This window comes from Biomphalaria glabrata, chromosome 8, assembly GCF_947242115.1.
Source record: "Biomphalaria glabrata chromosome 8, xgBioGlab47.1, whole genome shotgun sequence".
Taxonomy (NCBI): Eukaryota; Metazoa; Mollusca; class Gastropoda; family Planorbidae; genus Biomphalaria; species Biomphalaria glabrata.
Genome location: NC_074718.1, coordinates 13,110,459 through 13,137,923, shown reverse-complemented (window position 1 = coordinate 13,137,923; position 27,465 = coordinate 13,110,459). Strand labels below are relative to the sequence as shown.

The window sequence follows — 27,465 nt, the reverse complement described above, 5'->3', positions numbered from 1 at the left end:
AAATCTCAGTCCTAGCTCAACAAGTTTCCAGAATATTTGGAGGGACTTATGCCCCAAAACTACATCACAACGATCACTCTCCGAATTAAATTTTGTTTTGGGGTTAAAAGAAATCAGCCATAAGAACAACAACAACAAAGCTACACAGTTCACGTAATACATCAGGAGGATACTCTCAGACCAACTGTGATTCCGCACACAAGATCCCGACTGATCCACCCATGGACAAGGGTTGCCAGAATAAACCATGAAAACCAACGACTTAGCAGAGTTGAACTCGTTAATTAACATGCATGACTAGATTGACACAAGAAATGCGTAAGACGTAATTATCTTCTTTTTTAAAGTAACGCCTGTAATCTATAAGATAAGATCAAATAAGATTTTTTATTTGAAGTAACGTCTGTAATCTATAAGATAAGATAAGTCGTCTAATACTGTGACGAAGTGGTCTGAATTCTATACAGTGAGAGTATATGCATATTAAATGGGGCTTACATTCGTTATTTAAGCGTTTCAATAAGAGCGGGGGGGCTAGGGGCCTTCACAAAAATATTACCCAATTCCTCCACTTACTTTATAAGTTCAGTTCTGGTCTAATAAGACAATTAGTGTTGTTTTAGACTAGGGATGTCGATCTGTATTTAACTGTTCCTTACCGTCATCCTGGTCTGGCTCAATGAAGATGTCCACTGACTTGATCTTGCCTAGTTTACCGCCAGAGGGCTCTGTCAACACGACGGTGAACTTCTCTTCCTCCTCGTTCAGGGCATCGTCCAGGATGGTCACCCGGCAGTGGCTCTCCTTGTCCCCTTGGTTGAATGTGATGATGCTGGTGTGGTCAGCCGGCCTTGGGACAAAGTCCGATGACGTCAGAGTCGTGGGGAATGTGCCGGTGGCCGTTCCTTGATAAAAAAAAAAGTATTGAGATAAATATCGTAACTATTTCATATAGTATGTATTGTGACATCATGTGAGTACAGATTTAGCTGGAAGTGAGCAGTGGCGTCGCAAGAAGGTGCGATGCGTGTGGATGTCAACGGGATCAGAGGGGTAACACTAAAATAATATATATATATATATATATATATATATATATATATATATATATATATATATATATATATATATATATATATATATATATAATAAGATATATATATAATCACGTCGATTTCAGCTAAACATTTAAGAGCTAAAGAAATAAATCCATTAATTAATTAATCAGTCCTTAAGATAAATTAGGAGGCGGGGCTGAGCGATAAAGCGCTTGGCTTCTAAACCGAGTTCCCGGGTTCAAATACTGGTGAAGACTGGAATTTGAAATTTCGGGATCCTTGGGCGCCCCTGAGTCCACCCAGCTCTAATGGGTATTTGACATTAGTTGTGGAAAAGTAAAGGCGGTTGGTCGTTGTGCTGGCCATATGACACCCTCGTTAACAGTAGGCCACAGAAACAGATGACCTTTACATTACATCAACACTTCTTGAAAGAAACTGCGCGACTCATTGTAAAAGAAGGGGAACATATCCTATTATAATCTATGACAAATTAGGCAGTGCTGTTGTAGCAAAGAGGCCAAAAACCGCTACGGCCTGGTCACCTAACAAGGGGGCTCAAATTTGAAACCCGGGCTAGAGCAGAGTCTACTTAAAGGAAGCACAGAAACCTTCCAAAATACCCTTCCCCCCTCCGATGGTCCACAAAAGAGATTGAACCATTGCGCATTAAGAATGCTTTAAACAAGATGGGCTGGTGACACACAAAAAAACTTACTCAACTACTCACCCCCCCCCCCCCCCAAAAAAAAAATATAATAAATCCGATTTTTTTTTGTGATTGTTTGTGCGTAACCATGTAATCATGAGTACAACTAAGTGCAAAGTCTGGTTGTAAAGGCTGAATAGATTCTGATGTAACCACGAGGATATCTGTCGTAGTTGAGGTTATGGCCTAAATAGGAACTTATAAGTTGAAACAAGGGGAGACCATGCTGGAGACGAGTGACAGAATGACTTCTTGTTTATTTTTAGATTGAGTTGTCTCCTATTTATTGCTCCCATACCTGGCACAGTAGAACAGACGACAGTGGTCTCTTCGGAACTGTCTCCAACTCGCTTGATTGGAATCAGGATGTCGCCGATCTTTTCAGAAGTTCTCAGCACACGGTCAGTGAAGAAGATAAGAGATTCTGTAATGGTCGTAGACGACAGGTTTGAGAAACATTGAGTCAGGTTATTAAACAATTGAAGTTCTACTTAACAATTCTGAACCAGTTGAATACAACTCTAGACTTATTGTCATCTTAGAATGCTCACTTGACTCAGTATTGTTAAAAGAAAATTAATATAGTTTCTAAAAAAAAAAATAATATTTCTGTGTGATAAAGGAGAAAAAAGCAGATATACCATCTTCGTGGTCCTGTATGGTGACCAGAGCTGTGTCCGGTTGGTCAAGTACTGCGGACACAGGGTCAGCAAGTCTCAGCTCGAATGTCTCGGACCTCTCGTAGATGGTATCGTCCAGCATACGAAGTCTCCAGATCTTCTCTGTCTGACCTGAAAGAAAAGTTCGGCATTACAATTTTTGGGTTATTTCCCTTGTTCATTACGTCTCAGTATTGACAAAATATATGCATTTAAAAAAAATTTTTTTTTTAGATTGAATTTTAGTTTAGGTTCTGAAATGAGAACTTTACTTTTTTGCTTACTTTATGAACACAACAAATTAATCACATTAATCTGCTTTCTGTTTACTCTGATTTTAAGAAACCGTTTACCTTCTTTAAGCGATAAATACAGGAAGAAAGAAAAGAAGAAGAGATAAAAAAAATTATAAAGAAGTGAAATGAAAAAAAATACTTGAAAAGAAAAGCCGAAGCTTATCTAAGGAGAAGCAATAAACATCAACAATCATATCTCTCAATAGTTTACGATTTATGTCGCTTTTCGATAGCAAACTAAATTATTTAATTACCACTATTTGATTAAGTGACTGGTTAATTTTTTCTTTTTAATTTATCTTTTATTAGGAACAATGAAATAAGTGTGAAACGTTTGAACTTGATCCGAGAATAGGATGTGGTAGAAATAACGTGTACAAAATGTGTACCAGACAGACGGACAGAGTTGATACAAGCTTTACAAAAATGTGTACCAGACAGACAGAGTTGATACAAGCTTTAGAAAAATGTGTACCAGACAGACGGACAGAGTTGATACAAGCTTTACAAAAATGTGTACCAGACAGACAGACAGAGTTGATACAAGCTTTAGAAAAATGTGTACCAGACAGACGGACAGAGTTGATACAAGCTTTACAAAAATGTGTACCAGACAGACGGGCAGAGTTGATACAAGCTTTATAAAAATGTGTACTAGACAGACGGACAGAGTTGATACAAGCTTTATAAAAATGTGTACCAGACAGACGGACAGAGTTGATACAAGCTTTATAAAAATGTGTACCAGACAGGCGGACAGAGTTGATACAAGCTTTATAAAAATGTGTACCAGACAGACAGAGTTGATACAAGCTATATAAAAATGTGTACCAGACAGACGGACAGAGTTGATAAAAGCTTTATAAAAATGTGTACCAGACAGACGGACAGAGTTGATACAAGCTTTATAAAAATGTGTACCAAACAGACGGACAGAGTTGATACAAGCTTTATAAAAATGTGTACCAGAAAGACAGACAGAGTTGATACAAGCTTTATAAAAATGTGTACGAGACAGACAGACTGGGTTGATAGATAGATTTGTAAAGATATGGTGGCTATGTACAAAGAAATGTACAAAGAAATGAAAAGAGGAAGAACAAGAAAAGAAATAGAATGTTTTGATGAGTGTTTTGATACCACCCTTCTTTTGGTACGCCACTGGTTCAACCTAAACAGCTACAAACCAATTTAAAAAACATAAATATCAAAGAGGTTTTGGCGATTTGAACCTACTTGCAACGAGTTCAATGGTCATGCCCTATATATGTCGCCAGTCAATACAACCTTATTTTTTCTCTGATTTTCTCTACAGTAAGCGTTGCTAAAGGCCATCTAGGGAAAAAAAAAAGTGTTTCAAACTTCCTTTCAACTCTCGTCTAAATTCTATTGTCAGGTTTGCGTGTATCAGTGGCAGCGACCCGCCCTTTTCTTGTTTCTTGTTGAACTAATTACCTCCTTGACTACCCAACTTTTTACCACTTTGTCTCACATCCTGTTTCCTGCCTTGTTTATCAAGATTGAATATCCCCAGGGGGAAAACTATAAGATGTTTATTGCACACACAATCTTATCGTAATTAATTCATTAAAGAGAGAAAAAAATACTCTGCAATCAAAAACGATATTCTGCACCGGATTGTCTTCCGTCATGCGCAGGCGCAGACCAAATATTGACCATCTACGATTACACGAGTCATTAATGAACGGTCGGCTACTGAAATGGTCCATCCAAGAATCGATCCAGTGGATTAGTGTAGGACCGGGCTAATTGCCAAAATAAATCATAATAGACGACATATAATCAATTAGAAGTCCAGGACAATGACTAGAGTGTTTCCTACACAAGCAGCGTCATACGTCACTTCCAGAAGAAATTCTAGTGTTTTTTTTTTAACTTGCTGGATTCGTGTGTTTTTTTTTTAAATCTGTAGATCAGTAAATCAACATTTTTTTTAATGCTGCTTCTTGTATTTTGGAAAAGCGACCCCCTACTCCCTATATTATTTCTTTGAACGGACGTTCTTGTGTACTGTTGGGGCAAATAGCCAACTTTATGGCATGTAATCTTGTGTAGTATGCTAGGGCAAGTGGTTTCGTAAGGCTGTTATTGCCAGAGAAGGTTAATGTTTATAAGCAATCAATTACCCATAAAATCCTTCCAATGGCATGCGTCTCAAATAGCCTCTGGCTACCAGTCCAACTCCAGTCTTCAAGTGTGACTCAGATATTGGTTCAGGTGGAATTGTTATCACTGACAGAAGGGGAAAAGGTGAGCAACTGGAGCCTTACCCAATGAGTTTTGGGCATAACGGACCCCATAGCCTTACCTGGCGGCCCGGAGAAGGAATTCAAACCTCTGTTGCTTGGCGGCTATACCCAAACATGGGAAAGTCAACTGTGAGGAACAAAATCAGGAGTCGGTGACCCGAGAAAGACGCGACTCTGCTGATCCCAAACTGTATCGGCACTTGCCGTTCATTTGAAAACATGCAAGCCTCATGGAGAGAAATAACAGTTGTGTTGGTGGCATTGTTCCAACCTTAGCCAAAATGACTGGTGGAGGTTATAAGTAGTTACGGTAATTATTTTATATTAAGGTTGAGGCAAGTAGACTACCCATTTGAGGCAAGTAACCTTTTGGGGCAAATCACCCAATCTGTATTGTATTTGTGCACATTTTCCAATTTTTTAGTTAAAGTAATTTTTAACTTTTTCTGCTAAACTTTTTTCTATAGTTCTATAGTGCGAGTTGAAGCAGAGATGCAAGAATTTGTTTTTGTTTATGCCTAAGCCCGCTCACCACAAACATTTGTAGGTAAATATTAAATTCCCAGCATTAGATCAAGAACATTCTATTATCACGGTGTAAGCTCCCTCTACTATCTAATCTTGTGTATGATACATTTATGTTTAGGTAAATAAAGAAACAAGGAAATGTGATCCGACTCTGGAAAACGAAGCGCACGCCACTGCGTTGACAAGCAAGTTTCTTGTTCATCAAGATGGCGGGCGAGAATGGTACAATGTGATTGGTTAGTGTGAGGAGTAGTTGAGTTGACAGGGGCAGATAATATCCGTTTCTGATGATTCTCTGAATTTTGGTTGAAGTTTCTTGGTAGACTGAGAATTTATTTACAAAGCTTATATCAACTCTGTCTGTCTGTCAGATAAAAATATCAGATTAAGCTGAAATTTTGAACAAGTATTTTTTAAACCTGAGAACACAAAAATCAATTTTAAAAATATAAACCAATTAGCTGGGTTAATTATTTTGTTTGGTATCTTGAACAAGAGAAAGAAATCATACTTAACAGATGTGGCGGTATAAGTTGAATTAGTTCCCTTGAGGGCTCTTGAGCAATAGGTAAAAATATTTCTAATCGCACAGATTTATTATGTCTAGGTCTAGTACATATATTAATTACATGACTAATCCAAACTAATTGTTACAATTACACTTTATATAAGCTTTGTTTTTTTTAAGTATTTTTAAAAATGTTCATCTCTGTCTTTTGTTTGTTTTTCTAATGTAATCGTGTTCTTTTAGGTTGGAGTTAGTGTATTCACGAAAACGTGGCTGAAGAAATAGGGTCTCGTTTTAAAAAGAGAAAAGAAAAGCCTTCCGTAGAAAATTTTTGAATTAATAAATGCTTTCGTTTAAAACCAACAAAATTATTGCGTTGTTACATTTATTGAATAGATTAAAGTCTGACCTAGATTTTGAGTGATTCTATATGTTATAAAGTAGAAAATAACTTGCCAAGTCTGAATTAAGAACTAGAAAATGGTGTTGAACGGCGCTAAAACTGGAGTTGTTAAGGGATGGCTTAAAGACATTTTGAACATGAACGAAATGACCATAGGATAGCTCACGGACTAATGACCTTAAGTCTAAGGACATGTCCTGAAGACGTAAAGTCCAAGGACAGGGCTTAAAGACCTTAAATCAAATCTGAGGACATAACCTAAAGATCTAAAGGCTAAGGACGTTACCTAAAAACGCAACGCTTGACGAAATAGAGTTAATATTTAAAGTCTAATCGTATCTTATCTTACTTTATAAAATTCAGACGTTACTTCAAAAAAGAAAATGATTACATCCTACGCGTCATGCATCTAGTCATGTATTTTATCTGTTGCTTAAATTCTGCCAAGTCATTGGTTTTCCTGGCTAACTCAGGCAACCCAATCCATGCTCTAATAGCACCAGGGAAGAAGGAGTATTTGTACGAATTTGTCCCAACAGATGGAATGAGGAATGTGCCTTTATATTTGTGTCTTTCTGAGCATTTTATTAGGTGGATGAAGGAGCATTGTTTCTAATTTGTCCTAGCTTATGGAACCAGGAATGGGTTTTTATCTTTGTGTCTACGTCTAAGGACATGACTTAATGACGTATCGTCTAAAGATAAAAACCTTAATTTTAGGTTATGACCCAAAGACCTACGCAACTAAAGGCCTTCTAAAAGGAGGTTCTAGTACTGCAAAAAGAAATGTATTAGTATTGTTAAGAAATAAAGGTATACAATGAATTATGAACCTTTATTTCTTCCATTTCAAAGACGCCTTCATCATGTCGGACTATGTGATTGTGTCTACAGTACTTGCTAAGATAAGTCTAGTAATCTGATACGAAATGTTAACAATGCCCAAAGATTACGCAGGCTCCAACCCAGTGTATGTCCCTAATTAACCTGAATGTAGGTCAGGCAGCCATATTTTGATCTAGATATCTAGGCCTACATTCAGGAGACATCCAATTAGAGTTATGCTAATTGAATTGTTAATAGTCGACAAATAGATCTTCATAGTTGGACCACTTACAGATAAGCCTGTTGAATTTCTGTCTAGTGTCTGATTACAAAACATAGTTACGTCTTTTTAATGATGTGCTAATTACAGACTTTGTAGATAAAACAAAAGTGCTGAGAAACTGGGCGTCAAGTAAATAAACATACTGTTAGACAGAAGGTCGGATAAGATAGACATCTTGACAGAGAGAGACAGACAGACGGAGAGAGAGAGAGAGAGAGAGAGAGAGAGAAATAGAGGAAGACAGAGAGAAAAAAAACAGAAAAAGAAAAAACTTATGGAGCGACAGAGAAAAGAGGAGAGAGAGAAAAAGAAAAAGAAAGAGAGTGAGAGATAAATAAAGAAAAAAGAAAGAATGATATATATATATATATATATATATATATATATATATATATATATATATATATATATATATATATATATATATATATATAGATAGATAGATAGATAGATAGATAGAAAGATAGATAGATAGATAGATAGATAGATAGATAGATAGATAGATAGATAGATAGATAGATAGATAGATAGATAGATAGATAGATAGATAGATAGATAGATAGATAGATAGATAGACAGACAGACAGACAGACAGACATATATAAACATAAAGGCTACACTTGCAGAAGGCCGGAAGGCAGCTGTTGCAGCAGTATCGAGATACTAAAGTCGATCGGATTTTTAATGGTACTTTACGTTGTATTTTTTTTTTAGATCTTAACATGACGGGCCGACAGACAGACAACACAAAACAGGAGCGACTCTTAGGGGGTGCTAAAACGAAAAAAAAAAAAGACACTAGGAGAGAGAGAGAGCTGAAAGGTGGGTTTATGTTTAAAAAAATAATTTGCTAAAACAGAAATGATAAGTAGGCCTACTGTTAAAACAATCTTTTCTTATTTTGACAAACCACTTCTCTATTCGCTGGTATTATCTCCCCTTGAAATCAAAGCGTATCCTTGGTGATGTAAACAAATCATGTGAGGAAACAAGGCTGACCCCTGGCGAGAGTTTGGAATTAAACTGTTTACCTTGCAGTGCTACATGCGCACTTCTACCTCAGCCACATTAGATTCGCCTTGGCGGTGGAGGAGCGCTCATTAAAACACCGGCTCATTTAGCTGGCGTCAAGTCCGCGCGTTCAGACTCAATGAGACTAAATAGGTTGGAACTAATTGGATTACGATATTCATGCCAGCGAGCTACAAGACTATATTGGTGTTAATGTTTCTTGAAAACGAAGCAGTATTTATCTTTAACCTTTCTTCTCTCTCTCTCTCTCTTACCTTTTCTTTAACTCTCTTACTCATATTGTTATTTACTCTCTCTTTCTCTGTCTCAAAGTCACATATTCCTCTCGGACTCGCTCTCTCTCTTTCTCTCTTTCTTGTTCTCACTCACACACACACACAAGCACGACAAGGTAAATGCGATTCCCTGAAATGTTCTGCAAGCGGCACCCACAAGCTCTCACCTCGCGCCCCTGCAGGTAGGATTACCACGTGCATCTCTCCTCTTATGTTCTCCGCCATCTACCTGGGGAGCGAAGACAGCGCCCAGTCTATTTGATGGCGCCCTCGGAATTATGTGTAGAAACAAAATATTGCTGAGCATTTAGCCCGAACGTTTAATGTAAATGTGTGTGTGTGCCACATTGTGTGTGTATGGAGAGCGAGAGAGACTTGAGTAGAGAATTCTATGAATGAATAAAATCTTAGAGAAATAACGATTAAGGCAAAGAAAGAGAGGTGATAGAGAGAAGAAAAAGAGATGATAGAGAGATGATAAAGAGGGGACAGAGAGATGATGGCACAAAGGGGAAAAAGAGGTGATAGAAAGATGATAAAGAGATGATAGAAATATCATAAAGAGATTGATAAGAAATGATAAAGGGATCATGGGCGTAGCCAGGGGTGGGGTGGGGTTCACCCCCCCCCCCAGAAATAAAATCCCCCCCCCCCAACGGGGGATCGAAATGTAGTGACTGATTTTTTGCTTTGATTTGTTTATTTTTTGTAAGATTTTAATACTAAACCATCACCTTCTCCAGCGCAGCCAAGGGGGTTTTGCAGTTAAATCCCCCTCTTCTATAAAACAAAAATAATGCAAACGACAATCCCCATATTCCAAGAGCATAGCTTCGGAAGATTTTGAATTTAAAACTCCCTCCGAAATTAACGATAAAACCAGCTCTTCAACATAAGACTATCCATTCATCAGTCACCAGATTCTATGAGCGTAGCCAAGATATATAATAATATATATATTGGCGAGGGGGTGAGAAAAATCCACCCAAACCCCCACCCCTACCCCGAAAAAAATCCTGGCTATGCCCATGAAAGAGATTATATAGAGATAATGATAAAGATAAGATAGAGAAATGATAAGGAGAAGAAAGATGTTAGAGAGATGATAAATAGATGATAGAGAGATAGAGACGACAGAGAGAGAGAGAGAGAGAGAGAGAGAGAGAGAGAGAGAGAGAGAGAGAGAGAGAGAGAGATGAGAGAAGGAGAGAGAGAAAAAAACAAAAAAGAGAAGAGAAAGATACATTTGAAGAAGCATTACAATATAGGGATTTGCTTATTTGGTAGGTTGTACATGAATTGGACAAGATCTTTAGTGGTCCTACTTAACAATCATGAGTTTAATGTGTAACATATTCTACGTACACAGTTTGTGCAGGAACAAGAACAGGAAATGACGAGACAGAAAAACGTAATCTTTTCAACGAAAACAACAAAATGCCCCCACGACCCTTTAAAAAAAAATAATTTATTGTGTTATTTACTTATCAACCTCGCTATGAAAACGAGACTGAGTTTAGCTGCTGCACAGTATGGCGACAAGAAAAACTTGATACGCTTCCATTCACTAACACTTTGATACTTATCAGACATAAAAAGGGATAGTGTGTCACACAGCCCACACAGGAGGTGACATTGTGTCAGACAATAGGTGATACTGTGTTACACAAGAGGTGATACTGTGTCACACAAGAGGTGACTATGTCACACAAGTGGTGACACCGTGTCACACAAGAGGGGATACTGTGTCACACAAGAGGTAATACTGTGTCACACAAAAGGTGATACTGTGTCATACAAAAGGTAATACTGTCGCAAACAAGTGGTGATACTGTGTCAAACAAGAGGTGATACTGTGTCTGACAAGAGGTGATACTGTACCAAACAAGACGTGATACTGTGTTACACATGAGGTGATACTGTGTCACACAAGAGGTGACTATGTCACACAAGTGGTGATACCGTGTCACACAAGAGGGGATACTGTGTCACACAAGAGATTATACTGTGTCACACAAAAGGTGATACTGTGTCACACAAAAGGTAATACTGTCGCAAACAAGTGGTGATACTGTGTCAAACAAGAGGTGATACTGTGTCTGACAAGAGGTGATACTGTGCCAAACAAGATGTGATACTGTGTTACACAAGAGGTGATACTGTGTCACACAAGAGGTGACTATGTCACACAAGTGGTGATACCGTGTCACACAAGAGGGGATACTGTGTCACACAAGAGATTATACTGTGTCACACAAGAGGTGATAATGTGTCACACAAGAGGTAATACTGTGTCACACAAAAGGTAATACTGTCTCAAACAAGTGATGATACTGTGTCAAACAAGAGGTGATAGTGTCAAACAATGGGTGAGACTGTGTCACACAAGAGCTGATACTGTGACACACAAGGTGAGAGGACTAGAACAAAGCACTTTACCTGGACTAAACTGCACCTGTCGGACAAAGCTCGTAGAGAAGTCTTCTCCATACCTGGCAGTGCCATTGATGACCTGGATACCTGGACAAGGGGAGGGAAAGAGAAATGTAACGAATGAATTTAGATCTAAAGCCTTACAGCGTTAACTAGATCTACCTGTTATGCAACTCAAAATAATAGTGTCATTAAAAAATCTATAGTGGCGCTAGTGTTGCAGTTCTAGGCGTTCAATGTAGTATTGCGAATGTTACAGTGTGTGCCGGACATTTATATCTTTTATACATCTATTAGTGTTCTTGTCATGTAAAATGTTACAATTGAATATCACCATCTTGAATCATTTAATAAATAAGAACATACAATACTTCGGTATAATAAACAAATAATAAATTCAAGGGGGATAATGTTAAAATAAAATAGAATCAACACATTATTACTTTTTACCCATTTTTATACTCTACTCTCTAAAAATACTTCCAGAAAAATCTGATTATAAAATCTGATTATTTTAAAGTTTACATAATTTTTTTTTGTTCGCTCCCTTTGTCCTTCTTGAGCTATATTTAGTTATTTCATTAAATCTCTGTCATTGCGAGAACAAAAGTGTAACAAATCGTTTCTTGTTCTTATTGGCCAGCAACGACACGCTTTATCACGTGACTTGTATCATCCTCTCCATATAAATAAACCGTTAAAAAAAAAAGTCTAGCAAGGGCGATAATTGTTATTTTTATTTAACACATCTGAAAAACTCTAATAGGAAATTGTAATAAATTACATTTATAAAGACCACTACTAGACTATGTCAACTCTGTTGCAGTGTTCCGGACGGAACAAAAAGTACGTAAATACATCTACAAAGAACAAACGTATAAATGACTAGAACAGGAAATATTATTTTCCCACCCAACCTACCCATTAGTACCTTCATCGTACTTTACAACAGCCGAACACTCCGTACTAAAGTGCGTGCAGCTCTCCTCTGTAAACCCACCATGCATATGGTAAGATATTTGGATTGGTTTGGGGGGAGGGGATAGATTGACCTACACTGGCGGTTATTTCATTTGTAAAAAAAAAAAGTTTGATCTACTTACTAACTGAGGACATTTCCCCGAGGTAGCCACGCCTCCTGAGAGTGACGTTCAATGTGTCCGTCTCGTTGACCACATAAGTGTCCGTGTCCAGCGCTATCCAGGCCCAGTTGAGATGGAAAGGCTGTTGGCTGACCAGAACGTTGTTTACTGAAAGAAGAGAAAAACAGACGTTACACTTTTTATCTTTTATTGCATCCATATTTTGTGATCAGCGTGGACACTAGAAACACTGCACTCTTTAATTTCTGGACTGGATTATTATTTTTTGTTCTCTTTCTTTTTATAGATAATTTTTTGTTTAATGATAACATGTATAGCCGTATGTAGAGAAGGCGACATGTTTTAAAAGTTATGATCGCAATGCCTGTTTGAAATGTGGTGAAACGGAAAGCGCATATTAGTTTAATATGTATCAAATAAATGTAGCGCTTATGATTTCACATTCAACTGGGCAAATGGCCGAAGGCAGACGAACTTTCTTAGACTTCTTGACCTATTAGCGAGTTTCATTTCATGAAGTCAAAGCATTTGAGTCTTTAGTGACCGGAGCAGATGCAGTGTAAAAAAGTAATTATAATCGTCAAATCATTGGTTAGACTCTGTACTTGTAAACATCCGCTGTTGCATAGCAACAACCCAGGAAGTAAAAAGCTTTTCTTGGCGCCTTGCTTCAGAGCTTATTAAACAAAAAAAAATAATAATTAATAAAACTAAGAAGTCTAAAGAGTTATAGTCCAGTACTTCCGATTGCTTCATGTAATGACTAATGTCAAGTCCATGTAATGACCAATGTCAAGTCCCTAGAGGGGTCAGTTTACAGAAGATGAAATGACCGATATGTCAGTGTAAAACGTTCAAGTGACTGTGGCTACTAATGAAGACTATTTGATTTCAGCAGGAGATGTTAATGGGGTCCATTTTGTCCCTGTCAGTAGTGACCGATTGACCAAGTGAACGCAATGAGTTGTTCCTCTCTCTCTCTCTCTCTCTCTCTCACTCTCTCTCTTATGTTCTAATATTCTTTCTTTGTCTTTTTTCTCTCTTCCTGTCTTTTTTTAAAATTCTTCTCCCCTCTCTCTTTTTCTTTACTTTCTTCTCACTTTCTCACTCTGTCTCTCTCTCTCTCCTTTCTTTTTTTTTCTTTCTCTTTTTCTTTCATACACCTTTTTCTTTCTCGGTCTCTCGCTTTTTCTCGGTGTTCCTCTTTCTTTACCGCTCGTTCTCGCTCTCACACATATTTGAAAACAAATCCTTCCTTTGATTTTTTATATATGATGAAGACAAAAAACAGCCTCATTGCCTTCAAGTCCGGAATTGAAACACAAAAATAAAGGCCAAAAATAATGTTTCAATTTGTGATTTCTTTTTTGTTGAAAATAATACTAAACATAATAATAATAAATAAATCAAATGAAATCAGCTGGGTAAAAAAAAAAAGAGTTGACAATGTTTTTTTTTTGTCCTACTGACAGGAGACAAGACGGCGTGCGGAATGGTTCTAATTAAATATGAATGCGCGAACAAAAAAAGTTCTTTATTTAATTAATTTCACTTTTATTCCTATTAATGAATCAAGAAAAGAATCAAAATAATGATATTTTTTAAAAAGTGGAATGTTAAGATTGCGTTTAAAACAAAAGTGGATGTTATTTCCTAAGAACGCCAAGCATTCAATCTAATGACTTGATTTAACTCTTTGCCGTCAGCGCAAGGATAAAACGTTGCGTTATAGAGAAAGTTTTTGTACAGTGGATTCTCATACATACAATTAATCAGAGTGACCTGCTCTTTGTCTATATGCGGTCTTTTTTTAAGCAATAACATACGGTGAGAGAGAAACAAAGAGACGAGAAAGTGATAAGGCGAAACATGGGAGCGATGTAATGGAACGTAATGAAAAATATTTGGATATACTTGAAATTAAATTGAGAAATGAACTAATGTCAATGGAGTCTATAAGGAAATTCTTTGTTGTCAACTAAAAATTTAAAAATTGCTTTTTGCTACAGAGGAAGAGCTTAAAATCTTCCTCTTTTTTTATTATCTTACGATTTTATTTAGGTTAATTTATATCAACATAACATTACTCCTTATCGCTTTCTCTTCTTCTTTACCCATGTTACAGTATTTTACTGCAGAATAAAAACCGGATCTTGACAATTCGGAAATTTAATAAAGAGAAGATAACTGTGTTAAAAATGTATCCAGAAAATCCTCAACATTGCGACATTCACTCCGTAAAAGACGTCGATGTTGCTTGGAACATCTTTTTCTATTCACATCTTTTTGAAGTTTTCAAACTGTTCGAAATTGTTTGTAATTGATTAAAAAAAAAAGACTTGGTTTTGCTCGGTGTTACAGAAATACATTCACAGACAGCAGAAGAACAAAGAGAGGGGCTTGTCTTCTCTCCCTGGGAAAGCAGTGCCAGAAAACAAAAACAAAAAAAAAACAAGTGGCACCGCACTCGGAAGAACAAAAAGAAAGGTGAAGAAGAACGGTGCAGTAAGTCAAGTCTGTCTATCCGCACGGTCCGCGATAACGTTCTTTAAGTGACGCGCTGTCAACACGAGGAGCGACTAACAGGGTGATTAGAGGGACCTATGTAGTCACTAGTGTTGTGTGACTGGGAGGAGGGAAGGGTTTACTTTGAAGATCAACAGAAGAGATAGATCTAGGACTCAGACAGACACGTCCTGGCGGGAACATGTGGCTGCTGAAACTGTGGAGAAATCTATTCTTCTCATGCTTGTTCCCTTTTTGATACTGTTACGAGTCTATTCGGAAATGCCTAGCATGATCTTTGTTAACATTGAAAATGTAAAAAAAGTATGACGTCATTGATATATATTGTCTACTCTCTGTTCAGTGTAAGACAACGTCACAGATACCCGCACAAATTCAAACGGCGACTAAAAAAAAAAAAAAAAGATTTTTTTCCGTCCAAGATGAAATATTTTGATGGGCGAATGGATTACTTAATCATTACAACTGCAGATTTTCACGTTAAAACTAATCAAATATCGAGGGCGCTGTATTGAACGTCACAGCTGCCAACTAAAAAAATCATAAAAATTGAGCAACAAACGGAAGAACTTGGAAAATGAAACTCCCTCACTACCAAGAAGAAATAATAAAAATAACAGAGTGTAGACTAAATGAGAATCGGGCCAGCTCACATCCCAATTACAAGAAAAAGGACGCCTATTATAAGCTATCTCGACATGACCAAGACTCAGAACCGGACACAACAGAATGAGACAACATATGTTCTAGAAGCTTAAAGTCTATACTAGCGAGACGAGCTCTTGTAGAGCATGACCAGAGAATGCTGACCATGTCCTTCGAAGCTGCATACTTTTTCAACAGACCCGAACAAGACTCTGGCCACCAAACCCTCCTATAGAACAAAAAACTATACAGAGAACTGCCTGATCTGGAAGCCACTGCGCGGTTCATCTCAGATCCAGGATAACTGACGAGAACGAAGAAGAAGAAGGAAAATATCATACTACAGTACTAAAACATAATCACGTGATATCGCTTATTAATATCTTCTTGATTCTGGACACCGGATACACCAATAGCTTGTTATTTATAGATTTAGCTCTATTAATGAAAATCTTCAATAAGCAACATAATGTATGGCCTACACTCAGGCTTCTGTATAATATACCTGGTCTGGACACAACGATCTCCTAACACTACACAACAATGTCCTGAAACGGGGTTTTGGTTTGTAAAGTAGTTCTAAGAAGTAAAGTTTTTTTTTTTTTTTTCAAACCTTACCCGTATAACATACAATGTGCAGATTATAGATCTAAGTAATGTTAAAACCATAGAGATAAAATATATAGATTGGAAGATGGAATTAATTTCCTGTAATTTGAGACCGAGGTATATCTGTTTCAAGTGCTTCTATAAATTATGGGAAGTCGCATGATCTTCATTTTTTGAAAACTAAAAACAAACTACACAGAGCATGGGCCATGGACACAGAAATATAATATATAGCGCCAAATATATCCGGAAATTATTAAAATCTTTAGAAAACTCATTCGAATCTCCTGAAATATATAGACAAAAATTGTCATTTTGGGGGTGTCATTCAATAAGGAAAATGCCAATCCTACGCGGGAAAAAAACAACATGTCATTATCCCGTAATTTTGGAATCTGGTGAAATAAGCGTCTCGCGCCTAGGTTGAAACATTTGTTAATTCTTGCTATTGAGCGTGATTTATGTAGGAAATAGAATTTTTATGATATACTGTATGACTTCGCTACACGCAAGGCTTGTAAAGTTCGTGGGATAACTCTATTCGCAGAAATAAAAGAGTGATCTTTCCTTTACTTCTTCTTCTCGTCCAAACTCTTGAGCGAAGAAGAGAATTATATAAATAGATAAGGGATACTTGGCTTAGAGGAATGCTTCGGTAAACAGAAACAGTTCCAAAACAGTGCACAGCTGACAAACACACACACACACACACACACACACACACACACACACACACACACACAAGCAGTGGCGTAGTTAGGGATTTGAGGGGCTGGGGAGCTTGACCTCTTTAGGTCATTTTGACATTCGATATCATGACATGAGATAATGGCGTAATATTTAATATTTAATATAAAAACAAATTTTGGACACTCATTTGGGGGACCCATTAAGTGGGGGCCCAGAAAGTAAAATTGGACCCTACCCTAGCTACGTCTCTGCACACAAAGACTCTCCACACTTAATTGTACAAGTCTCGAAATGACTTTGGTTAATCTATACACTTTTAGGTAAAAAAAAAAAGTTTTTCTGTGAAAAGGAATTAGGGTGCCGTTTAGGGCTGAGGGCGGGGAGAGAATCCTCGTGTATATCATCCGCAGAGCATTACACTCGACTGACGAGCCAACCTAATCAACACTTTGATCTTTACTTATATCATTGGCTTGGAAGGTCACACACGTCATCATATCTATTATTAACGCCGTGACCCGACTTCTTACGTCACGTGACATTTCAAGCACCTCCTTCTTTATGACAGCCAGTGCTGAAGGGACGCCGGGAAAGGAAAGAGAACTCTGACCACCTCACAGTTTATTTCTCCCCTTGGTGTGAGCCACCAGATGCCATTGACATCAGGTGAGTGAGTTCTTGAATGCACGCATGCGTGTTTGTGTGCGAAACTGTTTTTTCCCCTAACCACGTGACCCGACCCCTCGAGACGTCAGTCCAGTGTTTATTGTGAATCACTGACAATTTGTTTATTGGCCAAGACGCACTCCGGTCTCCGAATACAGTCGCATCCATCTCGGCTGCTGTATTTCCTTTTCTTCCCAACTCTTATAGAACCCAATGCCTCACAATGACTACAAAACCCTCTCAACTTGCCTCCTTGATGTAGCCAAACAAAATATTGCCCCCCTCCTACTGTTTACATCTTCTCCGACACTGCTCAAAGTAAAGTGGGGATTGTATTTGTCTCAGGCATCACATTACTCCATGCCTGTAACCCGGGGAACAAAAAAAAAAAATAGTTCGCTTTTCGGCATCCAAGTTTTTAGTTTTGATCTTAAAGAAGGTTTCAATGAATAGAAATAGTTCGTTTCCTCTCCTCTGCCAAACGATCATTGTTCATATAAGCTCGTCATTCAGGGGCGAAACTGTCAATATGAACCAGTGGGGTCAGGATGACCCACTAAGTGTATAGACTAAATATATTTAAGCTCATTCCCTTATCTGATCAAAATCAAATCCCGTAGCAGGAAGGTTTTTTTTTTTATAACTCTTTATCTCCGTATTAATTTTCCATGTTCTGACAAAATTGTTCATTTTTCACATTTGTACATTCTACCCTGTTATGATTAAAGTTCAATAACATTTTTGTTTGTAATCAGAAAATGTGACTTGTGGTATAGAATTATAGGAGAATGCGTGATCTTTTTATCTAACAAATACACGTTTTTACAACAAAAACTAATCTAATTTAATGGGGTCAAATCAAGGACGGTATCGTACATTAGCAGAGAAAGAGGTCTACGTGGTGTCAATGAAAAGATGCTTAGCATTGATGTATGCCTCTGTGTGTGTGTATGTATGAATTATGAATGTATGTATATAAGGGTATCTAAGTATGTATACATTTTCTATCTATCTATATCTATCTATCTATCTATCTATCTATCTATCTATCTATCTATCTATCTATCTATCTATCTATCTATCTATCTATTTTTATTGATTAATATCAATCTATCACCATATTTCTACAAATCGATTTTGTTCGGACGTCATAGTACTAAAGCTTTTTCAATGCTGCCGTGGCAGCTTTACTTTAGCGCACATTAAAGCCACTCCTCATTAATTAATTATCATGAGTAAACAGACACAGGTAAACAAAACAACAAACAAACACATAAACAAACAAACTCAAGTAAACATCACAAAGACGGTCAGCTTTAACCTCGGCATTTTTTAAAGCCACACTAATTAAGACTGCGCGCTAGGATGTGAGTTTGTGCTTCTGCGCTCCAGTTGACTAAGAGATTAATTCAAGCTATTAGCAGCATTTTAATATCCACCACCGACTTTGCTTGCGTTGGGCCCTCCCCAGTCCCCTCAAACCCAACTTTTTTTTTTCTTCTTATTTCTTGTGTTCCAAACTATTTCCAGACATTTTGTTTTTTCAATAGTTGTTTAATCTTCAGGTTTGAAACTCTTGCAATTTTATGTTGACATTGTCAGTTTTCTGAGACAGAGAAAATAAAAAAGAAGAAAAAAAAAAGGTGTCTTTGGTCACAAATTTGATGAGGTGGGAGGGGGGGGGGATAACAAATCTATGAGATGAGAAGGGAGATAGGAAATGGAGGAAAGTAATGGGGGTGGGGGGGGGTGAAGAAAAAGGTGGTGGGGGGATTGAAGAAGAAAACAGGGGGGGGGGTGGAGATCGAGATTCTGAGTGGCTGTACGAGTGAAAATAAAAAGATACTCTATTGACTTTCATCATCGCAGTAAGCCAATCGGAACAAAACAAACAAGGAGAACTAGACCAAAGATTGTGTTAGTGTGTCTGTCTAAGGGATTGTCTGTCTGTCACTGACTGAAGAATATTATTCTTGGGATAAAAAGAAATTCCTAAAAAGTATGATAGCCCTGTCGCTGCCCTCCTCCGACACACGACCTGGAGCCTTGAAACCTCCCCTTCTCTATGTGTATATCAATGTCTTGATTCGTAGTGTGTGTATGTAGCAGAGTGTGTGTGAAGGTTTCACATTAAGTAGGGAGAAAAATAATATTATGAGAGAAATAGGGAGAGAGAGAGGAAGAAAGAAAAAGAGAATTGGAAGAGAAAGAAAAAAGAAATATACAGATAGAATGAGAGAGAGAACGAGAAAGAGAGAAAGAGAAAGAAAGAAACAGAAGGAAAAATAAAAGACAGAGAGAAAAAGAAAGAACGAGAGAAAGAAAGAGGTCGAAAAATAGAGAGAGAAAGAGAGAGATATAGAGAGAAACAAAAAGAGGAAGATAGAAAGAATCAAAGAAAGAATTAAAGAAAGAGAGGGAAAAGAACGAGAAATAAAGAAAATAAAAAGAGGAAAAAAAGAAGTAGAAAAAGAGAGAAAAAGAGAAACACGAACTCAATTCATAAAATTCTCCTTCAGTAAGAAAAAACCCCAACAAAATGACAGTCAAGTACACTGACACTATTTCAAGGAAGCGAAAACTAACAAACAAAAACAACAAACAAACAAAAATCAAAGACGCAAAATAAATTCCGGAACAAAATAGTTTAGAACTGAAGTATGAAAAACAAAAAAGAGAGAGAATTAAAAAGGAAAAAAAAAAAGAAAAATATGAAAGAAAGAGAGATAGAGAGAGAGAGAGAGAGAGGGAGAGAGAGAGAGAGAGAGAGCTAATATTAAAATAAAACTTGACAAGTATTTTTAAAAAATGGCTACAGTTATAAATAACGAAACAATCGAAACGTGACGAAACAAAATTTCTTTTCAGTTTTACTAGAGAGAGGAAGGCCAAGTCTTTGAAGCTTGCCTGTTGTGTCGACAGCTCGAGTCACTTGGCTCAAGGTACCAGAGTATCTCTAAAGAAATCTAGGAAACCACTGCGCCGTTCGTCAAAGATAAAGATCATGGATGGCTTGGACTCTCCACGCTGACGAGATATAGACTAAAACCTATTAGCTCTGCCAACATGCTTAAAATATAATCTTTTATAAGGATAATGTTACATCAAAGTTGGCACATCTTTGAAATTAAAAGTCTCCTAATTAAAAAAAAGAAGAACCTCTGTCCGTTCATGGCGTATCATACTTTTCTTCTTGACCAACTGTTTGACCACTAGCATATCCAGAACTTTTGAGTAGAAAAAAAAGGGGGGGGGGGCAATTTTCTTTTCTAAAACCCCAGTAAACATTAACCCAATGTAGGTCTATAAACACACTCCTAAAAACACGCATTAATCTATCTATCTATCTATCGTGCATAAATATATATATATATCCATATAGACACACAAACTCATTGAACAAAAAAAAACTAATGTTAATTTCGCATTTAATGTTAAAGAGAAACTGTGATATGAGCGTATGTTTTGTGTGCTCTCGTACACAATTTTGGCTCTAATTATGCATTGTTATGTAAAATTGTAAAACAAATTTCCTCAAGGATAATAAAGATAATTATGATTATTATTATTAAGACAAAAAGGAATCTATTTTTTAATATAAAGGGGGTGTTTTTCATCCTTTGACCATAAAAAAAAATGTTTTTACTATTTGACAGCTCTAATACCTTAAACGGCACTTCAAATGGAGTGTTAGCGCTCACCAAATCAAAGTCTCAAAATTCAAACTGCCCACCACATCAAAGTCTCAATATGCTATTTCATTGCATCAACAAAAGCAAATCCGAGCCATTCTTTGCTTTATTAAACAAGATGATTTGATCCAGACACTAGCAGACGTCCATCTTGCCCTACCATGAAGTGAGCAGCGTGACCCTCAGAACAGAACGAAGCCGTCAAAAAGCGATCATCCTTAAACTCTGACTCAGTAGCCAGGAGTTATCCCCCATACAGGCCTCCTATTAAAGGGGAATTCTACTTCTAGAAAAAATCCCATCTTAAGCTCACAGTGTTGCCCCGCCTAAGCGCCGGGGGCGAAGCGCTCGTGTCTGCTGTAATTTCAGGGGCAATCGCTCTATTACACCTAGGCAAGGAAAACAAAACAGTCCAGATATTATTTCAGGAATTGGACAAAATGCATGTCATTAGATGAAGTCGACCAATAGATCGAACAGGGAAGTAATTCTAACTAGATCGTTTGGTGTTGTTTGCATTTTCTGTTGGATTTACTGCCCCTGTTGTTGTTTCCCTCTTATCTTTATCCATTCGATAAAAAAAATATGCAGTTATTTCCCCTTTATTATTGTGGCATTTTTAAAAAGTAATCAGAACCATTATTTATATAGATTCATATAAAGAAAATGTCAGTGGAAAACTCGAGATCGAATCCTGGTGTAGAGTATTAATTTTTATTTTTATTTGATTGTACCTGATTGGTGTTTGACGAGTAACTAAGAGACAGCCAGGAAATCTTCTTCCAGATACCTACATCCACAATATGTCCACAAAAGAAATAGGACCAGATAGCTCTGAGCATGGCGTGACAGTACGGTAGGTCGGCTAGACAAAGCAGGAATAATATTAAGAAATTGTGTATGATAACCTATAGTCTCTTGGTTATGACAGAAACATCGAATTAAGTGTCTGATAAAATGTATAGTTATATATAAATACTAGCCGGATATTAGCCATATATGTCATATGTGTATTCACTGGCAATGAGGAGACCAGATGTCAGAAAACAGCTTTCAAAAAGAAACAGCCGGAGAACTCATACAAGGGCAGAGGGACACTCATAAGAGCCCATAAGGAAAGCTTACGCCGAAGGCAGGCGCAAGCAGCGAATAGAGAATTTAAATCAACCTTCGGTAGGCAGAAACTTTGTTTACTTTGGGTGTGACAAAATATGTAGGCTACAGCTAGGTCTTCCCTAATTTTAGAACTCGAAGAAATGTTGTTTTTAGATCCAAGTTACGGTTCAACCTCAAAGAATAACGTCTTCCTCAGCTTTTTTTTTCCTCTTTAAAAATACTGTCCAGTTTGATGGAAATTTGTAGACCAAATTTATTTTAGAATTATTTTAATTCCTTTCCGTTATGTAACTAAATTTGTAACAATGAAAGGCTAACTCTTTCATTTTAGTTTCATATCTTATCAATGATGTAATCCTCGTCTGTTTATATGGCAGATGGTTAACGACGAACTTTTGCTTTCCCAACCATTGACAGGTGACTCAGGTACCTATTACTGTTGGACTGACGCAGGAGCGTTCTAAAAATCCCAAAGCTCAAAACCCCAACGTTCATAGGGATTAAAACTCGTGACCCCTCGGTACGTAAGCAAGGCGCATACCAATGAAACGAATACTATTTTATACTACAGTGCGATTTCTATTTATGTCTATTTATTTGTGGATCCCTCTTTCATCGGCTATTTACAATGCATATCAGGGGCGTAGCTAGGGTGGGGGGAAGGGAGAGGGAGAATTTGAAAATCTCCCGGGCCCCCAAATGAGTGTTTTTTACATTAAGTATTAAATATTGCGTAAAATGCAGCGGCCCCCAAAGAGGTCAAGACCCCGGGCCCAAGATTATTGATATGAGACGGCAACACCACTGATTCATATGCGAAGCTATGACTATTAACTAAAGAAATGGACCTTTGGTGTGCTCATCACTGCGTTAGTCTTGTCTACTCACTACGTAAACACACATGCCCTCACACACAAACACACACACGCGCGCGCGCAACGCTTGGAGACAGTTTAGCCTCGGAGATCCGTCCAGATAGAGAGTCAGTTTTCTGTCGCGCGGAGGGTCTGACTGGATCGCTGGACTATCTGATTATGTCCCCTTTATGTCAATGTTTGAATCTGGGACTTAAGTCGGCCCAAGTCTCTCTTTCACCCACACACGCACACTCTTGCTCTTTCAGAGAAACAAACACAACCATGATAGATGACGTCACGTGGTCTGAGCATAAACACGCGCTGCCTAGAGTCTAAACAAGTGATCTAAGTTGTTGTTTTTTTTGTCCTTTTAGATGTCTTCGTGGAGAAAAGCCGTATTGTATTTGTAATGTATGTCTGTCCGTCAGTTTGTCACGTTTAGAAACGCCCTATGGAAAATCCGGTTTCATACCTTCGCCTGCATCTTACTGAAGATAGATCTAACGGCTCATATCTTCGTTTGCAAAGGAGTTACATCAATTCAAACTAATTTTGACAGCTACTGTAAATGAATATTTAATCCTGTAAAATTTTGAAAAGTCACAAAGATATAAATTTATTTATTATTTTATTGGACTTTTTGTTTCTCTTTTTTTCTCTCCATTTTTAAACCAAATTATTGAAAAAATAAAAAAATGCTTGACACATTTATCAATATTTTAACAAGTTTTAGCCTCCTTCAGTCGTAAAACGGCTATAGTTCAACTTCTATGACTATCGCTTATGGCATTATCCGTGGTCAGAACGCTGTCGCCACACAGAAATCTGTCACGTGGTGTACGCGTCAAGGTCCCAAGAGAAGTGCAAACATCTATTTATACATTGGCTGCTCATTAATTCCAGTGTCTACACAGAAGAATAAATATGTAAATGGAGATAATTAGAAAAGAAAATTATATTTTGTTTCCGCTACGAGAACGTTCGGTTTGAAAAACAAAAGCAGTTCAGGGTAGATGCGATCTTACATCGTGGCTCAAGATCAGTTCATTGAGTTTCAAGCTTTATGTCAAGTCTACCTTTTTGAATTTACAATGGATTTTTTATTATGATATTTCGTATTGCTTAATATTAAGTGCGTATTCAACCTTTTCATGCTTTCTACATGAAGGATTAAATTATTATATTTCGTAAACAATAATCTGTTTTTTTTTTCCATAGCAAGGAAATCTGGCATACAATGGGATATTGAGTCATAAGATATTGATATTCACGCCTTGCTATATATCCTGTACAAGTCACCTGTTTCTGTGGTCCACAGTTCACGAGTGTGTTATGTGGCCAGCACAATGACTAACCGTCTTTTCCTCAACTAAAGCCAGTAACTCATTAGAGTTTTTACAACACCTCAATTCAAGTCATAACTTCATGGAACCAGGAACCAGAAATCTACACCAACGCTGATCTCCAAAACGGCTCTAACGATTTTCCTAGTAATTTTACAGTTAATGCATATGGCTGAGAAAAAAACTAAATAGTTGGCCACATGGGGATAACTCTAGTTTGACCGTTATCATTTTACAAGTAAAAAATGAAATAAATTTAAATTTCAACCTGACCCAAGAATGGGAAGTGGGAGAAATAACGTGTACATAACGTATAAAGGGGAATAACTCCAAAATCTCTCAAAAGGCAGCGTTTATTTCATTTTTTTTTCGATGCCAAAAAAAATAATTAATCACCAATAATTTATTAACTAATCAGTTAGTGTTTTTATTGATTCATATTTTGCTAGATGTACAAATAATTGTATACATTTTCAACTTTATCTGAGTAAGGGTGCGGGAGAAATGAAGCATACAAAGAGTGTATCATACAGACAGAGTTGATATAAGCTTTGTAAAAAGCAACTTGCGCTCGCTATCCGGTAACTCTGAATGTCTGGCCCTCAGACTAGTGACGCCTCTGATAAAACACGGTAATTAGATATTCCGTAATTGGTACACCTAACTTCATTATTGTCATAATTGAACGTCAATTACGTACGCCCACGATAGCAAGGAGAGGACTCTGTGAATCTCACAGGCCAAGGCTTTGATCGGGAAAATGTTAAATAAAAATAAAATGGTGGGGCTTGTAGGGGAGGAGTTTACAATGTCTCCAGGTAAAATTGAAATTATGGCATTAAGATGGCACGAGTCCGATAGCCTCCGTAAGCCTTTGAACGCGATGCTGCGATGTTCTGGAATTCCATTAAAACTCTCTTGGCTACCGTCTAATGCCCCTGATATGCTCGCTGGTATAAACGTTGAAAGGGGAAATAACTGAATCTGATACAGCCGAGTAAAAATAGAAATAAAGGGAGAGAGTTCAAAAAAAAAAAAAAAAAAAGCTCAAAGACGAACCTGCTTTTACTTTCAATGTAGTGTTGTGACGTCAGCAAGTCAGGCTGTCAAGGGAGGTAATGGATTTCTTTGAAAATTTATGCTCGCTCTTATCTCCCTAGTGAAAAAAAAAATCCAACCCGTGTCGAGATTGAGTACAACATAGAAAAAAAAGACTTTCAACATTTTGTTGAATGAATAAACAGCACTTCTTGAACGTGACGAGGTCTTTGCTCATTCAATGCTGACTTCGTACTACTTCCATAGTGCTGGCTTCATTTGTCTCTCTTTGTCTTATTACTGTATTTATAATACATAATTGCTAGTTTTTTTTTTGAGCTTTTTTTTTAATACCGCAGTGTTTTTACAGTTGATTATTGTGTTTGATACCAACAAGGGAAATCAATTCTACAGTATTCACAGATGCTGTTAAATGTGTAGCGATTCATCCCCTTAGATAATTGAACACGTTATTTCTCCCACACCCGTTCTCGGATCAGGTTGAAACTGTCAACTATTAGTGATTGTCCCTAGCAAAACATATAAATAGAAATGAATTTAAAAAAAAAATAAAATTGAACAAATAAGTCAATTAATTATTTATAATTAATTATTATGTTTGGTTTTGAATAAAGGAAATAACTTCTACATTATCGAGAAATATAGTGTACGTGTGGGGTTCTTTCCCTTAGATAAACTTTGTGTTTGTTGTTGTCACTCGTTTTTTTTTATCTTTATTATTGGGATGACGTCACCAGTACCCTGTCTTCTGGGTGTACTCCTTAGAGTATGTGTACGCGAGAGTGAAGAAAGAGTAAACGAGAAGGGTTAATGTGTTCTTTTAAATTCGAAAAACAAATGTGGCGAACATAATTCATTTCATATGCCTCTAGATGATGTAATCTACAATGCTAACCCCCCCCCCCCCCAAAAAAAAAAAACACAAAAAAACACAAACCCCCCCATAAAACCCCCACAATTAAACCACACAAAATCCACAAAAAGCCCACAAAAAAACACAAAACCCCTCATAAAACCCCCACAATTAAACCCTAAAAAAACACAAAAAACCCACACAAAAAAACACAACCCCCCCCCATAAAACCCCACAATTAAACCCTATTAAAAAAACACAAAAAAGCCCACAAAGCCCCCCCCCTCCCACAAAAACCTCTACAAAAAAAAACGCAGATTCAAAGATTATATTGGTTCAAATGGGGCAGCTCTAAAATGTGTTTTCTGTATTATTGGGGGTAACAAGCCTTCATAAACAAGCTATAGTAAACAACAACATTACTCAGAGATTTATACCCACACAAGTGGCTGACTCATAGGCAAAACGGACATACACACAGACAGAATAATGCCGCTGTAATCTTGTAATTATTTAGGCTAGAACTTCGTAATATCCTGATCATGCCTGATCATTGCTATTGACATTGATATCTCTTGTTAGAGAGCTATGCTACACTTTAATGGCCTGAGAGATGTTTTTACGTAGTATAATGAGTCTCTGGGGGGTAAGGGGCGATTACTTATTGTAAATTATCAATATTATCACAACTCTTGGTGTTTTTAGGTTGTGTCCACTTTAATTGTAGTTGAATGTTGATATCCTTTAAATACATCTTTTTATTTCTTTTATCTTTTTTTTTTTAATGATAATTGTTTTTAATTGCCTTCTCTTGCTTTCTTTTATTGTCTACACCTCTCTCTCTCTCTTCCCTTCTTGCTCTCTCTCTCTCCTTTTCTTTTTGTCTCTCTCTCACACACAATCACACACTCCCTTTATCTTGCCCTCACATTTTTCTGTTTTTCTTATATTGCTGTCTCTTGCTGGATTATCTTGTCTTTCACGTTGTATTTCGTTTATTAATTAGCATTTATTGCCTTTTGTTGTA

At 37.2% G+C, this 27,465-nt stretch overlaps 1 protein-coding gene across 1 annotated transcript in view; it reads right to left on the bottom strand.

Annotated features, from left to right (window-relative positions):
* The window catches only part of LOC106050363 (extracellular matrix protein 3-like), a 256,618-nt gene that overhangs the window by 19,734 nt on the left and 209,419 nt on the right, over nt 1-27,465 (bottom strand). Inside the window, exons 3-7 of the mRNA XM_056039191.1 lie at nt 12,383-12,529; nt 11,286-11,366; nt 2,409-2,558; nt 2,066-2,191; nt 660-905 (exon numbers count right to left, since the gene is read on the bottom strand). Coding sequence (XP_055895166.1) covers nt 660-905; nt 2,066-2,191; nt 2,409-2,558; nt 11,286-11,366; nt 12,383-12,529 — 750 coding nt within the window. The remainder of the gene's footprint in view (nt 1-659; nt 906-2,065; nt 2,192-2,408; nt 2,559-11,285; nt 11,367-12,382; nt 12,530-27,465) is intronic.